This window comes from Macaca mulatta, chromosome 1, assembly GCF_049350105.2.
Source record: "Macaca mulatta isolate MMU2019108-1 chromosome 1, T2T-MMU8v2.0, whole genome shotgun sequence".
Classification (NCBI taxonomy): Eukaryota; Metazoa; Chordata; class Mammalia; order Primates; family Cercopithecidae; genus Macaca; species Macaca mulatta.
In genome coordinates this window covers 192,913,811-192,933,173 of record NC_133406.1, presented here as the reverse complement: position 1 = coordinate 192,933,173, position 19,363 = coordinate 192,913,811, and the positions used below count along the sequence as shown (strand labels likewise).

Here is a 19,363-nt window from a genome sequence, read left to right as displayed (position 1 = left end):
CTAAGCCCCTGTCTCTAAAACTGCCCTCCTGTGCCCACTCCAGTCCCTCGGCCCAGCTCAGTCCATTTAGCCAGGACTTCAACAGCCTGTCCTTTAACCCAAGCTAGATTCATGACACCAGAAGAGAGAAGTCCGGATTTATGTCCTCGCTCTCCCACTTGCCTTGTGACTTTGGGCTACCCACCTGGTTCCCTCTGGATCTCAGTTTATTCATGTGTTCTGTGGTGTGGGGACTGCTCTCCTCAGCACCAGCATCCCACCCCCCACCCCACCCCAGCGCTTTGGTTGAAAACACTTACCAAGAGCTCTGGAAGGCCAGTTCACAGACACTCGGGGTTTCAAAATAGCAGCATTCTCTTTCCTAAATTATCTTCCCAGGCCGCGGGTGCATCCAGCGGAGGGAGGATGGCCAACGTTCACACCTCTGCCTCCCAAATCCAGCTTCACAAAAGCTAAGCCTGTCTGCCTGCCCCTCCCGCTGAGGGCCCCACAGTAGGAGGAGCCAAACCCAGACCCAGGAGGCTTTGGTGATCCAAGAGCAAGCCAGTCCAGAGCCACAGTCCACAGGAGGTCACTGATGTCTCGGGTTCCCCTCCCGGGCCGACACTAGGGCTAGGGGGTTATGACATAGGCCACATAAAAATAGTTTTATCAGTAGAATAAATACATTTCTCCTTTTTAATATGGACACGTATTTTACAAAAGAGCCCCATAGCACTATGGGAAATTAAGATCCTTCTACAAAAAAGAAGATGTAACTTGGGTACAGTAAAGCTCTAGTGTCTAGCCGATCCCGTCTGGACTGCCCTCGAGGTGTTGGGCACCCCTGCAGGTGGTGGCAGGAGCGGTGGGGTGTGGCCGAAGACCCCTGTGTCATTTCTCTGGCTTCTCCACTTGGGGTGGCCGAGGTCAAGAGGGCCCAAGGCTGTGCAGCAGGAAGCGGGCAGCGATGGTGGTGGCAACGGCGGGGAGGAGGCCCAGGGTGGGTGCCGAGCTGCTGGCGGGCCCTGGCAGGTCCTGCTGTTGTAGCAGGTCTGAGGGCTGGAAGGGGGGCTTGGCCGTCCCGGAGCTGTGGGTGGGCTGCAGGGGCAGCGGGGGCGGCGAGGCGGTGGTGCTGGAAAGGAGGAAGCACATGGCAGAGTGACCGTTGGCAGTCTCATCCTGGGTAGAAGCTCAGATCTGACTTTTTCAGGTCTTTTTTGCCTCATACAATGGAGAAGGGAACAAGGAGCTTGAGCAGGCAAACTGGGCAGCCCAGAGCCACACAACCAGCCTGGCTGAGCTCCTGAGTCCACATGGACCCCCTATGCCAGGCTCCGGGGGATGGGCCAGGCCCTGGCAGCCACAGATTGTCACCTCTCAGTCACTCAGATGTCACCACTTGAGAGAATGGGTCCCAGGCAGAAAGAGTAGTGTTTTGGGGAGATAGATCTGGGGTCCCATGGAGTGATCAGCCATCGAGGTAACAGGTGCCTTGCCTGCTGGCTGTTCTCCCCTTGCAGACCGCCAAAACATGCAGAAAACAAGACAAGCAACCGCACTGCGTCCCCTGCCCTCATCGTAACTACCGCTTGTTGAGCATCCATCATGAGCTCAGCACTTTACGAGCAATGTTTTTGGTCCTCATAACAAGCCTTCAAAATAGGTCTCATTGCTCCCTTTCCATGAATGAGAAAACTGAAGCTCAGAGAGGCTGTGTGGTGGCTGGGCAGGCTACCTGGTGGTCAGGTCCCGGAGGAAAGTGGGAGTGGGACGCCATGAGGCAGGAGCTCTGGGTCAGTCTTTACTTTGCACAGCTGCAGGATGTGTTTAGTGAAAGGTGCTTCACTAATTTCACTAAGTCCTTCACGAATTTACAAAAACAGAATCCAGTTTCGGAGATAACAGGTGAGATTCTCGGCTCAAGAAAGCCCATGTGACAGACAGAGAGAGATGGAAGGAAAGTCAGGGCAGGAGCCAACTGGAGGCTGACCTGAGCCCAGCATGTGGTGGCCTTGGGAAGCTGGAGGGGGAGGGCAGGGGGACTCAGGGCCAGGTTACTGGCTCAGGTCCAGGAAAGAGACACATAGGAAATGGACAGGCAGAGAGACACAGAGGCTAACAAAGGGACTGAGGAGGGACTGTACAACTACAGAGGCCTAGCAGAGAGGTCAAGAGTCTGACAGGAGACCTGTGGACGAGAGGGACAGGCTCTGGAACAGAGAAACAGGCTGAGCCCAGAAGCAATGGTCATGCCTATCCTCAGGGAACCCTGGGCAGGCAGGAGGCAGACAGAGATGCAGATGCAGACAGAGGAACCCACAAGCCCCCACCCAGAGGGGAGCACCGGGGGGCAGTGGGTAGATGAAGGGAAGGCCAGGAGGGCCTCCCGGAAGAGGGAAGGCCACAGTCAGCCTGGAAGGCAGAGCGAATTTAGTTCGAGCATGGGGGAAGGCACTCCTGGCCAGTGAGAAAAGAATGTAGAGAGCCCTGCCCCCTGCATCAGGCTGTGTGTGAAGTGCTGGCCACTCCTTAACCTTTAGACCTCATGACAACACTGGGAGGCAGGATGACTGTTGTCCCCGTTGTACTTAGGAAGAAACTGAGGCACAAAGGGGTTAAGTGGCTTTCCTCCAGGACACAAAGCAGGGCCAGGATCTGGACTGGGCACACAATAGGTGCTCACTAGCAGATGGGTGGACAAGAAGCTTGCCCTTCCCTTTGGGCTGGCCAACCTAGAGGGTAGGCTGTAGAAACAGGGCAGGGCGGGCTTCATGGGGTCTGCAGTGTGAGTACCTTCCTGCCATGCTTCCCACTGCTTGCCCCGTCCTCGACAGGCTGCCCCGGGTCACCCTGGGCTGCATTTCCTTGGGCTGGGCCATGAGGTCCTAACAACTGGCCAGAATCACAGTGGTGAGAGCCTGTAATCATCACCACCAGAACTCAATCCAGGCCACCGTCCTGGCTGGACGCCTCTCACACAGCCCTGGCTCAGCCTCAGCTAGGCTGGGTAGGCAGGGGAGGGAACCTGGGGCCACCAAGCACACCCTGACACCACTTGGGCTCTTGGTTTGGGAACAGGTGTCCAAACCGCCTCTGGGCACTCTGTCCTGGCTTGATGTATGTCACTAAAGAGAGGGGTCCTCATTCACTGCCCCGTCCCTCTCTCCCTCTACTCTCTTCTGGTGATGCTCTGGCCTTCAGTACCCCCGCAGCCTGCATAAAGTTCCTTTCCATCCGGTGTGATGTGCCATGATCTTCTGTCTTTAGAGAGACTCCAAGGAGCTATCAGGAGGGGAGGGAGCAAACTCTTGTCCCACCCAGAGGATGCAGGGATGGTGTTTCTGAGTAGAGTGTGTGTGTGTAGAATGGGGGGGAGGGCCACCTGGCTTCCAATGCCCCTTACTCACCCATAGAATCGAGCATGTTGTGCCCTCCCACCCCATGCCAGCCTGATCTGGCCTGACTGCTCTCCCCTTTCATGGTTCTCTCAACGCACACCACCTCTTCCATCACCCCTACAGTCTTGCTGCCATTTTCATACTCACCTTTAAGGCCAGACTCAATGCCCTTCCCCTGGAGGCCTTCTTTGATCTGCCTTCCATACCTCAATGCCACTTGGGGCAGTTAAGGCTTCCCCTAAACCTTGTACATTTCTCATCGACCTCTCTGTGTTGTAGTTCTCCATTTATTATACGTGGTTTGCCTAGGTTTCTATACGTAATGTGCTTTGAACAGTGCCTGGCACACAAGAAGTGCTAGATGAGGTTGGCTATTTTTAGCATCATTATTAAAATTTTTGTGTCTGTGTCTCTCCTAATAATAACACCTTCCACTTATAGAGCACTTACAGTGTGCTGGCAGACATTGCTTGGTGCTATACACGTGTTATGTTGTTATTATTCCCCTTTCTAAGGTGTGGAAACTGAGCTTGAAGGACTTCAGATTTCTTGCAAGAGACAGGATGTGCATGGGACAGTGTCTCCCCAGCCTGAGCCAGGCCAAGGAGCTGCCGCTGACTGAACAGACGAGCAAACCACTGATGGAGAGCCCGTGAGCAAAGCGTGGGTGCTTCTGGCTGAGATCTCTCAAACCCGCAGATGGAGGCTTGCTAGGTGGGGACACTGAGGCCTCATCTGGCCTCAGCCCCTGGAGGGGATTAGTGTTTGTGCTGGGCAGGGATCATTCCCTCAGCCTCTTGCCTCCCTTTCTTTTCTAATGAAAACAAAACCAAATTAAAAAAAAAGAAACCCACACACAAAACACAAGAAGTCCATAAAGACGTCCTCCTAGCTGCTGCCCCAGCTTTTTGGCCTGAGGAACTGTTGGTTTGGTGGGCTGGCTTCAGGAGAGCGGACTGGTGTGCCCCTTGAGGTGCCCAGAGCTGAGGCCCCCACCATCAGAAGGCGAGACCAAGTAGGAGTTATGAATACTATGTCTCACAAGGCGCCCAAAGGCATTTTCTTTCACACTTTGAAAACCAAAGATGAAAACTCCTGCTTGGAGCCTGAGCGGGCTTTTTATTGCTTGGAAGGAGTCCCAGAGAAATGGGGTAGGACTGGTGGGGGGTGGAGGACAAGCCCCTCCAAATGCCCCTAGCCCACCTCCTGGGCCTGACTCTGCTCACAAAGCTCAGTCCCCCAGTCCAGATCCCCACCCCTTCCTAGGCTCACAATGGGGGAAACTGTCTCATGGCAAAGTGGCCTCGAAGCCAAACCAAACACTGCAAGTGTTCCCAGGCTCCGCAGAGGGCTGGCACCAAGAGGCCGCGTCGGCTCTGAGTCAACAGGGACCCCAAAGTGGGGAAGAGGCCCTCTGCTTGGGTAGAAGGCAGAAGCCCGGCTCTAGCCTGTAGTGCGTTCCTGGCTTGCTATGTGACTTTGGGCAGGTGCCATCCTCTAGAGCTCTGTTTCCCCATCAACACAATGAACAGGAACAGACCCATGGACTTTAAAATGTTTCCTAGCAGCAGAAGCCAGAGCGAGATCTTAGGTAGAAGCCCAAGGCAGAAATCACAAGCCCAAGGCAGAAAGCAAGGCTGTGTGTGTCTGAGACACTGTCAGTTGTCTGACCATGAGGCACCTCCAAGGGGCTCCCTGGAGCAGGGGCGGATCTTGGCACTAGAGGGTTCTGAGAGCCATCCTAGGCTAGGTTCTGGGCATCCCGAGACTTCTTGCCAGTACAAGGGGCTGGTGGGCTCTGCCCTGACTGACCTCCTTAGAGAGCTTCAAGGAGACACAGAGAAGACCGGATTTGGGGCACACAGGGCCTGGGTCACAGGTGGCCCTCTGCCTGGGGATAGAGATCTCACTGTGCTCACTTAGTGGAGACCCTGTCGTGATGCCAGTCTGGGCCTCAGCCTCTCTGGGCCAAGCAGGTCGGGTGAGAGATCCAAAGCAACTGGTTTGCCTGCAGCTCTGGAGATCTAGGACTTCGGGATATCTAGGGTTCCTCCCGCCTCCACACCTTTGTCCACACGGTCTTCTGTGCTGGGAACGCCTTCATGCTTTGCTCAGCCTCACTGGGCCATGACTGACCGATTCCATCTTGGGCACAGGGCAGACAGGCTTGTTTTCTAATAGCTTCATAGCAGACCATAGCTGGAAGGGCCTATCTGTCCCTCAGATGGGAAACTGGGCCCAGAGAGGAAGCGGGACTTACCAAGATCACTCAGGAGAGTTGAGGCAGGGTCTCTGGACTGTGGCTCCGGGCTCTTCAGTGGCATCACACTGGGAGCCATCTGTCCCTAACCGTGACCCGAGACTTTTCCTGTTCCTGTCCCTCACTAGCACTAAATGCAACATGTGCCCAACATGTTCCTGTTAAACTGGGAGAAGTTCACAGCACCCACCCAGTGGTTCATTTAAGTGTTCAGGCCGAAGGCCCTTTCTGCTAGGGTCGGGGGCTGGGTCATCTCAGACCAGAGACTCTGAAAGTCACAGGTGTCAATACGAGCTGCAACTGTTACCGAGTGTTACTGGTGGTCTGATGCCAGCTTAAGGTTTACAAGCATCATCTCACATAATCTCTTAAGCCTCAAAGCAAGTAAAAGGGGGGACTGGATTTGAACCCCATTCTGCCTGAATTTGTCTGTTTTCACTCATTGGATGAGCCTGCTTCCCATTCTCCTGGGGGCATCTTCTACCTCTAATCTGATGGGGTCCTGGCCTCGCCTGGAGACTCCGCCCATCTCGAACCATCCCAGAAGGAGGCCTGGCTGTGCTATGGGGAACTGGAGCTGGAGAATCTGGGGCAGGAGGGAGACACTATGTCTCTTCCCCTCTTTGAGAGCTCTAGCCGTCTGCTCAAACCTCAGGGGAAGCCGAGACCCAGAAGGCAATCACCCTGGGGCACATGTGTCCTGCACCCCTCCCCCTGCATGGTTGAACCCACCAAGGCTCTGCATCTGTCTTGTCACCCACCTCTGTGCCCTGATTTGGGCCATGCCTGGCACTGGGAAAGTAGTCTCTTGTCTACACCTGGCCAGCATGACTTGCCCAAGGACTTCCAATCTAGATGGCCCAGACATTCTGGTCCCTATTTATGAAACTCTCCTTCCTCTCCCATATCAGCTGTGGACTTGGAGAATAAGAGCTGGCATGACCTCCAAAGACCCATCAAGGCCCTAACTGCACAAAAGGAGAAACTGAAAGAGTGCCGCGGGTCCCACACTGCACAGAAATGACCTCTGCCTTGTTTTAGAGCACCCTGGTCACAGCCCTGCCCTTCCCCCAAGTCTGGCTCTCAGAGGTGGGGGTTCCTCAAGAATATTGTGCCACTGCACAGCCATCTGCGGACACTCGCTTCATCTGCCCTTTCCATTGGGTCCCCATAAATCATCCTGCCATGGGCTACTGCTTCTCTAAACTTCCTCCAGTGTGTGTTTACATCTCAGGTAATGAGGGGCAAGGGGGAGGCCAGCCTGTTCCAGGTGGTATCCAGGACAGGCGCTCCAGGCGCATCCCTGGCTCACTCCCTCCTTCTCACACTCGCTCCCAGCCCAACCCAGATCTGATCCTCATGGCCTCCTGGCGTAGAGTATGAGTGAGGACTCACAGTCTGTGCTACTGTGTCAGGACAGGGGCACCCACCGGCACTGCGTGGAGGAAGGGAGGGCTTAGCTGGGCCGGGGAATGGGGGGATGGCAACCACATGGTGCTGGGTGATGACAGCGATCCTCAGCGTCAGGCAGGTCTGCCTGACTCTCTGCCTGGCTTTAGGCAAGTTACCTAACCTGCTGAGTCTGCTTCCTCCAGTATAAAATAGGCCTATCTTCCACAATTCTTGACAGAAAAAGGGACAGAATGAGGCAGGTATCTGGCACAGCAGGGAAGCTTGACAGATATCCACTGGTACCCCACTCCAAGCGAGAGAGGAACAAGACAAAGGTGTGGAGGTGGGACGGGGCACCTCGGGTGGCACGCAGCCTGGTGAGGACAGGGCCGGCAGGCCCCAAGGAAGCAGGGTGGTGGCTGAGGCAGCAAGAAGGTGAAGGCGCTGCATCTGGGCTGAGCAGCGGAGTGGGGGACACTGTAGGACCCCAGGCTGGGGAGCAGCCATGCGGGAGGGCACTCGGGGCCAGTATGACAGGGGCAAGATGAGCTGGGAGAGGTGATGGGGAGGAGGGGATGGCTCCAATGGGGTTTCGGAGGAGAAAAACGAGAAATGGGAGTAAAAGCTCCCCCAAAAATGGTTTTGTTAGAAGGACTACCAATGGGCCCCAGGTCACCCCCAGAAAGCTCTCATCTGCTTCTCTTAGAAAATTGGAAACTTGGGGACTGCAGGAGGGTGAGTCCCCTGGGAGCAACGGAGGCTGTGCCCTGCCCCTGGGTCTCTCAGGGAACTCAGGGCCTGCTCCCCTAGAAGCGGCAAGAAATTTCAACAAACAGGCTGCCAGGCGGTGGTGGAAACTTTCTTCTCCAACCCAACCAGATGGAAGAAAGTTAGCCAACTGCAATTTACCTGTAGGGATAGAGAAGGGGCTCCCTTCTTGCCAAAGAAAAGCTGTTTTCTTCTCCTGAAATCAGGCTTTGTGTTTCAGAGCTATGTATTGTGAGAAGGAAGCTGTTTGGGGTCATTTGCTGAAATTTACCTTTCAGACGTGGTTAGGGGCTGGAGGTCCATTGCTGGAGCTGACAGCCCAGCTTCCTGTCACCCCATGGGCTGGCCCCATCACTGGCCGGGTCTCCTGATCACCCTGGTGTGTTGATCAGGGCTCTGAGTGACCAGCCTAATTGGAACTCTTAATGGGCTGCCAGCTCCTTCACTTGCCTCAAGCCTCCTTGGCAGCCTGCAAGCCCTCCCTGCCACTGATTAAAGTGGCTCTCAGTAACTCTATGCTCTCACTCCCGATTAGAAGGGGGCGGCCCATGCTGGGCACGCGACCCGACTGTGTCATAGCCAATATAGCCACAGTAATGCCTCTGCCTTAGGCAGGCAGGGTGATATGGTTAGGCTGTGTCTCCACCCAAATCTCACCTTGAATTGTAACTCCCATAATTCCCACGTGTTGTGGGAGGGACCTGGTGGGAGATAATTGAATCATGGGGGCGGTTTCCCCCATACTATTCTCGTGGTGGTGCATAAGTCTCACGAGATTTGAAGGTTTTATAACCCCTTTTGCTTGGTTCTCATTCTCTCTCTTTGCCTGCTGCCATGGAAGATGTGGCTTTGCTCCTCCTTGCCTTCTGCCACAATCGTGAGGCTTCCTCAGCCATATGGAACTGTGAGTCAATTAAACCTCTTTTCTTTATAAATTACCCAGTCTCAGGTATGTCTTTATTAGCAGCGTGAGAACAGACTAATACACAGGGCCAGGTTCTGCAGAAGTACATTTCTCAGTAACCCAAGGTTCTCTGAAACCAATGCCCAAAGGATCAATGGGCTTGACTCTTATTTGCTAGAAGTCTTTTAAAGACAGTGTGTACCCCACAGTTTATGATAATGGGATGGACCATGTCAACATTTTGTCAATGGCTCTGACACCTGGCTGTAGGAGATTCATGAAGTGCAAAGTACAAGAGGCAGCCCTTGAGTCCTTGTGGTAACCCTGGTCAAACCCTCTCCGACTCAGGCCTTGGTTCACCATCTATAATGCTGAATTTAGTCAGGGTTTCCCAGAGCTACTCAGAAGAATCTCTAGGTGTACACGTAACATACAGATTCCCAGGCCCTTGTCCTGCACATTCTGATACATGAGGTCTGTGGTGGGACCTGATAATCTGTTTATTTAACAAGTAGCCAAGGTGATTCTCTCTAGGGTTTCGGGGGAAAATCCTGGATGGTGATCTCTAGGGTCCAGATGGAGAGTCTGAGGCTCCCTCTGATAGAGACTCTGAGATGGAGAGTCTATGACTGCTGAGCATGGCATATTCAGGGCTGGGCCACTGAAGTGGTTAGGACTCTACCCCATCACTGATGGTCCCTCCCGGGGACATTCCCTGTGCTCTAGCAACACTGTTCACTAAATATGGAGATTCCTGCCAAAAAGTGGAATCTAGGGAAACTCCTCTGTACTGAGATTGCAGGCAGAGGTTGGAAGACAGCATCCTGGTCACAGCAGGACTTTGGTGACAGGCAAGCTGAGGTGGATGGTAGAGGTGGCAGGAGGGGCATATAGGAAGATGACAGAAGGGTCTCCATGCATTAGGATGATTTCCTGTATCTGCCCATTTTCAACAAGGTTTATCACAAATCCCCCATCCGCTCCTAAGACAGAGCCCACAGCTTCAAGGGCATTGATCACCATCTGTCCCGTCTCTCTCAGAGCACAGTCCCCTTTGCAGCCTCCCTGCCAGGGTGTCGGCTACTCACACCTTCTAGGCACAGGGAGCTCATGCCTTTTGGTTTAGCCAGTTTGTTCCATTTTCTCCTAGTTTTACCTCCAGTCCATGGACAAATGGTGCCCTGTTTGTACAGGTGTGTCCCAGGACAGCTGAGTGCAAAGCAGATTTGTGCACTGCGCCTGAAGAAAGCTTCTATTTACTCACCTTTAAGAGGCAAAGAATTGTACTTGTTGTTGAATTGCTTTTGTTTTGAGAATAAAACTAAAAAATCAGATGTGAACGTGCTGTATAAAGCCATCTACCACACTTCCTTAGAGCAGGGCTGGCCTGATGACAGTGTGCCCAGCTGTGGGGGGTTCAAGGTATACTACCCCGGGTGCAGATGCCCAGCTCCTGGGCAGACCCGCCCTCCCTGGCTCACCTGTCCTCGATGCGGACCCAGAGGTCATTGAACTGCCGTGGCCGCTGGTGTGTGCTCTGCCTCTTGTGCCACTTCCTCTGTCGGCCAAACTCTTCCAGCTGGCTGAGGCTGTCGGGGAGCAGGAGGTGTGGGGACAGGGCTGGATCCTCATCCTCCGGTGGGGCGGTGGGGGTCACGGAGGGTGCTTCGGGGACAGCAGCAGCTGGGGTCACTGGGGCCGGGCTCGTCAAGGTCCCCTCAGGAGAGGGCGCTGGGCTCTGGGGGGCAGGGCTGGAAAGAGGTAACAGCACATGGGGCACCTGTGTTGGAGAATGTCATCCATATGTGGCAGGGAGTACAATCCAATTCAGTGGGAGTTTGTCATGGCAGGAGAAAGTGCCAGGGTGCCCCTCCTGGGCCCGGTGACAGCAACCCAGGAAAACCTTGTCTGGCACTGAGTGATGCTTTCATTTGCTTTGACTCACTGCTTTGAGTCATGCTTTCATTTGTTGAGTCGACGGTTATTTACTGAGTGCCAACCCTGTCCCAGGCACTTTTTTCAGAGGCGGGTGTCAGCATGATGGAAACAGACAATGCCTTACATTCCAAAGCAGAAGACAGACAGTAAAACAGGGGATGTCAGACACTGCCAACTGCTGAGGAGCAAAGGAAACAGAGACAGGTGTGAGAGTGGGGGTGAAGGGTGCTGCTCAGGGAAGGCGGTCTGGTCACCAGCAGGTGATATTTGAGCCCAGACTAGGAAGAGGTGAGGGAGTGAGCCCTGGGCAGGTCTCTGGGGCATATCTGAGCTTGGTCAGGGTCTCATTTATTCAACAACTCTGGCTGAGACTTTAGGTGAGTTAACTAACCTCACTGTACCTCAGTCTCCTACTCTGTGAAATGGGGGTGTTGCAGCCTGTACCTCACAGGGTGCTTCATCAGGATTATGATGGTGAACACTGGCAAAGCACCGAGAACAGTGTCTGTCAAATAGTAAGCAGCCAAAACATTTAAGTAATTAATATTATTAGCATTGTGTGTGTGGTTTATTCATCAAACCTTCCATTCATACATTCAATACACATTTCCTATGCACCTTTTTAGTGGAGCAAGGACAGTGTTAAGTAGTCAGAGTTTGAACTGGAGGTAGACTGATGTGGGTCCACAGCCCGGCTCCACAACCTGCAGGCCGTGTGATGAAGGGCAAGTTACTTAATGGTCTCAAGCAGTAATGAGCTATAGCACAAGAGTAATAATACTGCCTACTTCATGGGGTTGTCATGAGGATGAATGAGACAAGGTCTTAACACAGTGCCTGGCACATAAGCCTGTCTTGGATGTTGGCCAACAAGCAAATAGACCTGGCTGTCAGGTAGGTGCTAAAGTGTCATTTAGCCATGGCCCAACAGAATTTGTTTTAGGGACATGTGACCCTGGGAGAAGGTTGGGAACGGTTTCAGGAATTGTGGCTGAGTGGGCAGCTTGCAAGGTTAGGCAGTACCCAAGACAGCAGGCAGGCTGTCTTCCCAACCCACTCTCATACAGCACGATGGGTGAGGAGCTTCTCTCTTTGAAGGAAAGAAGGCCATCAGCTCAGCCTCTCCTCCCCTACCCCCATGGCAACCCCAGATTCTCAGGGTTCAGGCTGCCTGGAGATGCCGCAGCTGCTGGGGAGATAATTCAAAACAGTCAGACAAAAAACTAGATCCAGGAAGCACCTGTGGCCGATGATGGCTTTTATTGTTGGAGCCTCCTCAGCATCCCCACCCCCCTCCGCCCTGCCAGCTCCCTTGCTCCCCCGTGCAGGAGGCTAAGGCTGAGAGTCCTTGGAGCAGAGCCCATGGGGGAGCTGTGGGGGCCCCCTCCCCGAATGCCTGGGCTCTGAGATGAATAGGAGGCTCGCTAGCCTCACTGGCCTGCCTGCCTCCCCTGCCCTGGCCAGAACAGACACAATGAGCTTTAAGGGGAAGGTCCTTGGGGCTGCTGGGGTGCGGGCTGTGGTGAGGGGAGAGGAGGGGAACTTGAAGAAGGCTTTGTCCCTGAGGCTACCTTGGAATCCCCACCCCTCCAACACGTTTGCCCCAATACAAACTAATGTGTGCTGGACTCAAACGGTTCAGGCAGGAACAGCAGCCTTGACAGTTTGACTCAGAAGATGAGAAGAGGTGGGAGACTGGGATGACATCCCAATGTGAGGGTTTATTGAGACCTCGGTTCACACTCAGAGCTGGTACAGGGAGTAATAGGAGTTGAGGGAGGCCCTAGAGCCGGACTGCCACTTACACTGCTGTGTGTCCTTCTGCAAGTGACTTCACCTCTCTGGGCCTCATGTTCCTCAACGATAAGGTGGGGAAACTCATAGCTCTGACCTCACAGGATTGTTATGCAGATTAAATGAGTTAAAAGATCTTAGAGCCTGGTATGGAGTGAGCAGTTAATAAATATTGGCTATGAGGATCCAAGCTTCCTTCAAACTCCAGGTCTTTATGCTGGAGCACGGGCTGCATGGAAACCTGTAGTCTGAGGATGCTGTCACCGACCTCTGGGGCTCCCCGGGACCCAGAGCCTGGCTCTCGCTGACAGCTCTCATGCCCAGCCTGCTGCTGGTGCTGTGGAACCACAGATGGACTGAGCTGGTCCCTGCCCTCGGGCAGCTTCCAGATTGTGGGGACGGGGGTTGGAAGATCTGGCAGGAATAGCGGATGGCCACTAGTGGCTGTTTGAGCAGGGTGGGTATGCCCTGGCAGGAGAGTTAGGGGTGAGGGGTGTAGCCAGAGACAGCAACAGAGAAGGTGAGGACCAGGAGTGGGTGGGGCAGCGGGGCTGCCACAGAGTGGGACTGTGACCCAGAAAAGAGACCAGGGCCCTGCCCATCCTCCCAGTACCATCTCGCTTCAGAGCCAGGGCAGCCACAGAGTCTTCTAAGCAACACCCAGGAGTTCTTCTGAGTCCCTCTACCCCCAACCCAACCCACCATCTCTAAATCCTAAGCACCTCTCCAGTCCTAACGCTGCTCCCACTCCCACCCATGCTCTGGCCCTGCTGTCACCTCCAGCCAAGACGGCTCACCAGCTCCTTCCCAATCTCCTGCCTCCAGCCCAGCCTTTCCATTCTTGCTTCCTGGTAGAGATCTGCCCCTACCTCACCAGAAGCTTCTTCACAGCTCTCCTGAAAGCCTGGGCAGGAAGGCAGGGTCAGTCAGGGCCAAGGCACCCCCAGATGCCCCAGTGGCTTACCTGTGTATGGCCTGCCCGGCGGGTGTGTGGTCCACCTCCAGCCCTGCCTGCCGCAGGATGTCGATGACTGTGTTGTTCCCCAGAAAGTGACCTGGAACACAAGCGACAAAAGGGGCTCAGTCACATGCCAGGCCACCGGCCATAGGGGACTGTCCCAGGCTTTCCCCTAAGTTTGTGTCTGGGCCAGTGACCTACACCAAAGTCAATGCCCCAGACTCCCTGAGAGGCAGTATGGCATAGAAGGTAAGACATGGTCCTGGTGCCTGGGTTCAAATCCTGGCTCTGCCGCTCATTAACTGTATCTCACCGTGCCTCAGTTTCCTCATCTGCAAAGTGAGAATGGGGTATAATAGTAACATCCAGGCTTGCTGTGAGGATTACAAGAAACAGCTACCCGCACGTAGTAAGGGCTCTCCGTGCTTCCTGGTGCACCTCTGTGCCTCATACCATGAAGCTGACCCCAGGCCCCAACTGTCCAGGCTGGGACAGCCTCCAGCAGTCACTCAAAGCCCAGCTCCAAGGAATCCTCAAGTCCCCAGCAGGTCTATGGCTCATCTTGGTAAGTTCTACCAGAAACTCAGGCCTCCCTCCTTTAGCATGGGAGTGGGATTCTGTGTGTTCATGTGGGCCTCCTCACTCAGCTCCCAGAGAGCAGAGATGGCATCTCCACTGCCCTGCACAGGCTCAGCACCTACTGGCTGGAGTCACAGATTCATTGCCCAACATTTGTGGAGAACACACTATGGGCCAGGTCCTGGGACTCATTGAGGTGTAAGATCCCAGCGGGGGCAACCAAAAACCCCCACTGATTGCAGGGCCTGGCAGACAGTGACAATGACCTAGAGGAGGCACAAACACAGAACTGAACCCTCCAGAGGTATGTGTGGGGAGAGGGGCTGGCCTCCATCTCAGTCCCCTACTCACTATTCATTCATTCAGCAAACATTCATGACACCCTTGCTCTGTGGTCAGTTCTGCACTAGGCACAGTGAATACAGAAATGGGCAATTTAGTAGAAAGCCCCAGATGGGAGTGGAAATCGTCTTCCTGTGTTGGAATGCAGGTTTGATGTCTGAGTAGTCAGGGGAGCCTCTCCTGGGCTCTGGTTGGGAAGAACCCTCAGGAAGCCCAGTGGCTATGGACACAGGAGCTGCTGGGAGTCAGCACTCTGGGACGTCCCTCTGCCTTGGGGGCCTCAGTCTCCCTCACCTGCTCAATGTGGACATTGGGTGCTTGTTCAGGGCCCCTGGGCCCCTCCTGCCATGGGCCTGCCCTGTGGCCCCACTCATTCGGGAAGCACTCTCCCCTCCTGCTCCCTGTTCATCCCAGACGGTAGGGGAGATCCCTGCACTATTCCTCTAATTGCTGTGAATGGTGGTGACAGGTGGAAGCCAGAAGGTTAGCATGCTGACAGCCCCAGGGAGGTCTAGGAGAATAGAAAGTGGACAGGCTGTTGGGGAACAGAGATGCTCTGGCAGAGGAAGCCAGCGTAGGACTGCATAATGGCTGGAGCAGAGAACCAACCATGACACTGTCCTGCTCCACCAGCTTCGCACACCCCTGGGCTGGTTTCACAACTCCTCAGGAAGTCTCCCAGCCCTGTGATCTCCCTCTTGCTGACCATGCCCTGCCAGAGCATCTGGAGGTACCTTGGGCCTGGCTGACCATGCCTGACTATGTGCCACATGGCTGGTTGACCCTGCCTCTCTGAAGTTTCACTTGAGGATCACTGGGAAAGGTCACTGGGCTTGGAATGTCATAGGACTCTAGTCCGGCATCCACCACACTTACTCTGAGACCTCGGGTGAGCCTATTACCCTCTAATGCCCTCAGTTTCTTGCTATGCATAATATCTATGGGCTCTTCTGGCTCTCAGAGCCTATCAGGAAGGTTTTTGTCTCATTGCAGAGACCCTTATGAAAAGATACCTCCCTCTCTCTCTTATTTCCTTTCCCAGTGTTCATTAATTCATTTCATTCATTTAATGAACACTGCCTGGGTGCATATCTTGTGCTGGGTAGTGATGAAGAGACAGCGTCCTTTTCCAGGCACTCACAGACTTGAGAATGGGAATCCTGTAATCTGGGCACTAAGTTTGATGGAGAGGGAACTGTTCACACAGGAGGCTGTGAGGGCACACAGGAGGCCTCTAAGCCAGCCTAGGATCGAGCAGACTTCCTGGCGGGAGCACTGCTAGCTGCAGGGTGGGATAAGAGTTATCAAGGTGAGGATGGGAGTGGGTGGCACAGTTCCAGGCAGGGAACTGGGAGGCTGTTCCAGGTAGGGGGAACAGCATGTGCAATGACTAGGGGGTGAACGAGGCACATTTTGGAAGCTACCTGCGAAGAGGCATGGGTAGCACAGGCATGAACAGGCCCTTCCAGAGCTCTGGCCCTGACCTAGTGCTATTGAGGACAAAAGATCCAGGCCCTGCCAAGGCTCTCAGTCTGCCCTTCAGCCTGTGATCCTAAGCAAATGGCTTCCCTGCCACCAGTCTCAGTTTTCTTGTGTGTCAAATGGGCCTATAGTTCTTTGACCTACTCCTTGGGGCAACTGTAAAGCCCTAACAAGGCAGAAGAAGTGGGTGTCCCTTGGAAAAGCCCAGAGTGCAGTACTGAGTGATGGGCTGGAGACAGCCTCTGGCAGGGCTGGGGTCATCCCCACTCTTGCCTTTCCCTACAGAACCACAAGGCTGGAGAGGGACGGGGAGAGGCAGCCTCCGGCACACAGGATGGAGGAACTCTCTGCCAGCAGCTCTTGGACTCTACTCCTGGCAGCAAAGGCAATTCCTTTTCTGCCTCCAAGGAGACCTGTTCGAAGACAAGGCCTCCCGGCCCAACAGTGGTCCTTGCATCTGCCCAGAGGATTTCAAGGGTCGCCAGGGAAAACAGCCCTGCCTTGGGCTGTACTGGAGCAGCAGCAGATATTTACTGACTGCTGTGTGGCTGCTCCAAAAGGAGCATTTCTGGGGCTGAGTAGAGGAGACACTTAGAGGGCCCAGGCCCCAGCCCGGCCGACAGTGCAGGCCTCACAGGACGCCCGCTGGATCTTGAGCACTGTGTGGCAATGGTTCACATGTCTGGCCAGCGCTCCTGTCCATCCCCTCAACCTCAACCATTGCAGACCTTTATTGTTCTCTGTAAGACCCCAAACAGAAGACTTTAGATGCTTTGAGAAAATGAAACCAGTTAGGAATAATCCTTCCAATTCCCATTCTCTCCTTCTCTAAGCTACTCACCTTCCTTTCCCTCTGCCAGGGCAGGGAGAATGGTCACCTCCATCTAGGTGGCTACTCCTTGCACAACTCCAGGAGGCGCCATTCCCATGTGACCTGTGCCCTAGAACTGTGTAATGCAGTTCCTGCACTCCCCAGCCCATGTTTCTACCACCCTGCCCTCTCCGGGCTTGGTTTCACGGCACCCCATAGCTGGGTTGGCAACACTTGCAACTGCCCCGGTGCTCATGACTCCATTCCATCCTGGTTCTCTCCGTACTTCTCTCACTGCCCCCCATCTGTCTTCTTGGAGGGCTCCTCTTTCGCCTGTCTAGTCACTGTGGGAGCCCTGGGAACCATGCCCTTGGCCTTCTTCTCAACCACAGACAGATCATCCACCCTGATGGTTTCAGTAACCACACAATGCTGACCACTCTAGAACTGCCACCTTCACCCAGATGCATTTGTCCAGTGACCTACTGGACATCTCCACCTAAACATCCTCAGAACCTGTAGAATCCAACTCATCCTTCTCTGCAAGAATGTCTTGTGTCTCAACCAGGCTCTGCTATTCAACCTAAATAGGTCCCATCTTGATTCTTCTCTCTCCTCACCTTCATACAATCACTTCCCAGAGGCCCCCTGATGTGACCTCCTAAAGGTGCTTGACTCTGGCCTGGGTCACCATCACCTTCTGCCTGAATCACTGCAGAAATTGCTCTCCTTGTTCTCTCTAGTTCACACCCCAGAGCTGACTTTGTCAGAACGTGCTTCCATCCAGCCACCTGAGGGGGATCTAAGAGCTTTTTGAGGACAGGGGTCACGCCTGATTCATCTTTATCCCTACAGGTAAACTCAAGTCTGGCATGTGGCAGTGGCTTTGTGAATGTGTGTTGAATGAATGAGTGAAAAAACCTGTTACTCCATATCCTTTCCATGATCTCATCCTATCCCCAGGAGACCTGAGCTCATGGATCTCCTCTTCTTGTAACTCAGCCCTGCCCCTTGGTGGTACTCCTCCAGATTCTACCAACCCCAGGAATTTGGCCCTTGGACCAGCCCCTGAGTCAGGGCCCAGTGCATGCTGTCCCCAGGAGCTGGCAGACAGAAACTATGCTTGCCTCCAAGGTCAGAAATCCTGAAATAGGTGCCACACCTATCCTGGAACCTGCAGGGAAAGTCATGGAAAGTCTCCAAAGGGGCCCCACAATGTTGGGGCTCAGCCTGCAAGGCTTGCCCAGGCTCCCCAGGTCTCCTGGCCACGGCTCAGCAGCCCCTTCCAGCACTGACAGCTGTTCTTTGGCCAGCTCTCTGCAGGAAGATACGTTCCATTTCATCTGCTGAGGCCTTGTGGATGAGAAGAGGAGGAAACAGAGGGAGGACTATGGGGTGGGGGGGTTGGGGCACACACAGCCATGCAGACAAAGAGAGGGAGAGAGGAGACAGAGAGAGAGAGAGAGAGAGAGAGGTAGGGAGAAGAGCAGAGAGACACTCACAGAAAGGGGCATGGAGGAGGAAGAGAGCTTCAGGACCAGATGGGGAGCAGAAAGACAATGTGGAGAGAAGGAGAAAGGGGCCCAGAGACAGGCAGTAAGAGACACACAGACAACAGTAGGGAGAGAGGGAAGAAGAGACACCAAGAAAAAGTGACAGAAAGAGACAAGGACAGGACAAAGAGATACAAAGACACAGAGACAGAGAGGTAAGGAGAGAAGGGAGAAAGAGGAGAGAGGGAACCCAGAAATGAAAACAAAAGCATGGAGGAGACCAATTCACTGAGGACATCAGGGAAGGCTTCCTAGAGAAGGGGCTCTTGTATTCAGTCATATATAGAGGACTCCCCCAGGATGAGTGGGATTCAGATGCAGATGTAAGAGAAGACAGGCAAAGTAAGGAGAATCAAGGGCCTGAAGATGGATTGCATCTTAACATTTGTGGGGCTGGGATGGTGCCTGTCTACCTTGAGAGAAGCCAGGGTCTCACATAAACGACACTTATATACAAACAGGAAGAGGTGCCCGGTGCAGCCCCCATGATGTTTTAGTGCAAAGAAAAAGACTCCCTTTCTCCTAAGTGCAATCTAGCCTGTGCCAGGGCACAAGGTTCAGTGAGCAGAGCACAGGCCAGGGCCAGATCTACCCCGCCTCCCATCAGCCTGGCACAGCCTGACAGCCCCTGTTGATCCTCTGACGTGGGAATGCAGCATAGAGCGAGTCCTGTCCTGGTGTTAGGACTGTTAGAACACCTCACTCATCAATCAACCATGTCACCTCGGGGAGTTTCCATTCTCCCTTTGTGCCTCAGTTTCCCCAAATGGTGTTGGGCCCCATGGTCTCATGGGTCCTCCCACCTCTACGATTCCTTCTTTTGATGACTTGAACACACAATCATACTTAGTGAGCCTCCCGAGTACAGAATGCTTCTCAAACGTCATTTCATTTCATCCTCGCAGTAGCCGTTTGAGGTGTTGCCAGTTTCCAGATGAGGAAACTGAGGCTCAGTGAGGGGACGGGACTCACCCAAGGTCACATACCTGGTAAAAGGCAAAGCTTGAACTTCAATCCAAAGATGTGCCAGTTTACTGCACGTCCTACTACACCCACTCTGAAGTATTGGCAGCTGCGGAGGATCCTGAGTTCACATTTGGGGGCAGGAAATTGTCAGAAACATGTGTCCCTTCCAACATTCACCAGATTGGAGAGGAGAGTGTGCAAGTGCTCAGCAAGAACAACACGCAATTAACAGGGCA

At 53.9% G+C, this 19,363-nt stretch overlaps 1 protein-coding gene across 5 annotated transcripts in view; it reads right to left on the bottom strand.

Annotated features, from left to right (window-relative positions):
• The window catches only part of TRABD2B (TraB domain containing 2B), a 255,021-nt gene that overhangs the window by 27,232 nt on the left and 208,426 nt on the right, over positions 1-19,363 (bottom strand). For 4 of the 5 annotated variants that reach the window (XR_013402223.1, XM_077957824.1, XM_077957834.1 and 1 more), the window contains exons 5-6: positions 13,401-13,491; positions 10,186-10,455 (exon numbers count right to left, since the gene is read on the bottom strand). Coding sequence is in view for 4 of the 5 variants with exons in the window: in XM_077957824.1 (XP_077813950.1) it covers positions 10,186-10,455; positions 13,401-13,491 (361 nt within the window). In the remaining variant the exon portion in view is untranslated. Of the gene's footprint in view, positions 1-646; positions 1,115-10,185; positions 10,456-13,400; positions 13,492-19,363 lie in introns of those variants that run through there. The other variant, XM_001101255.5, reaches the window with a different exon arrangement.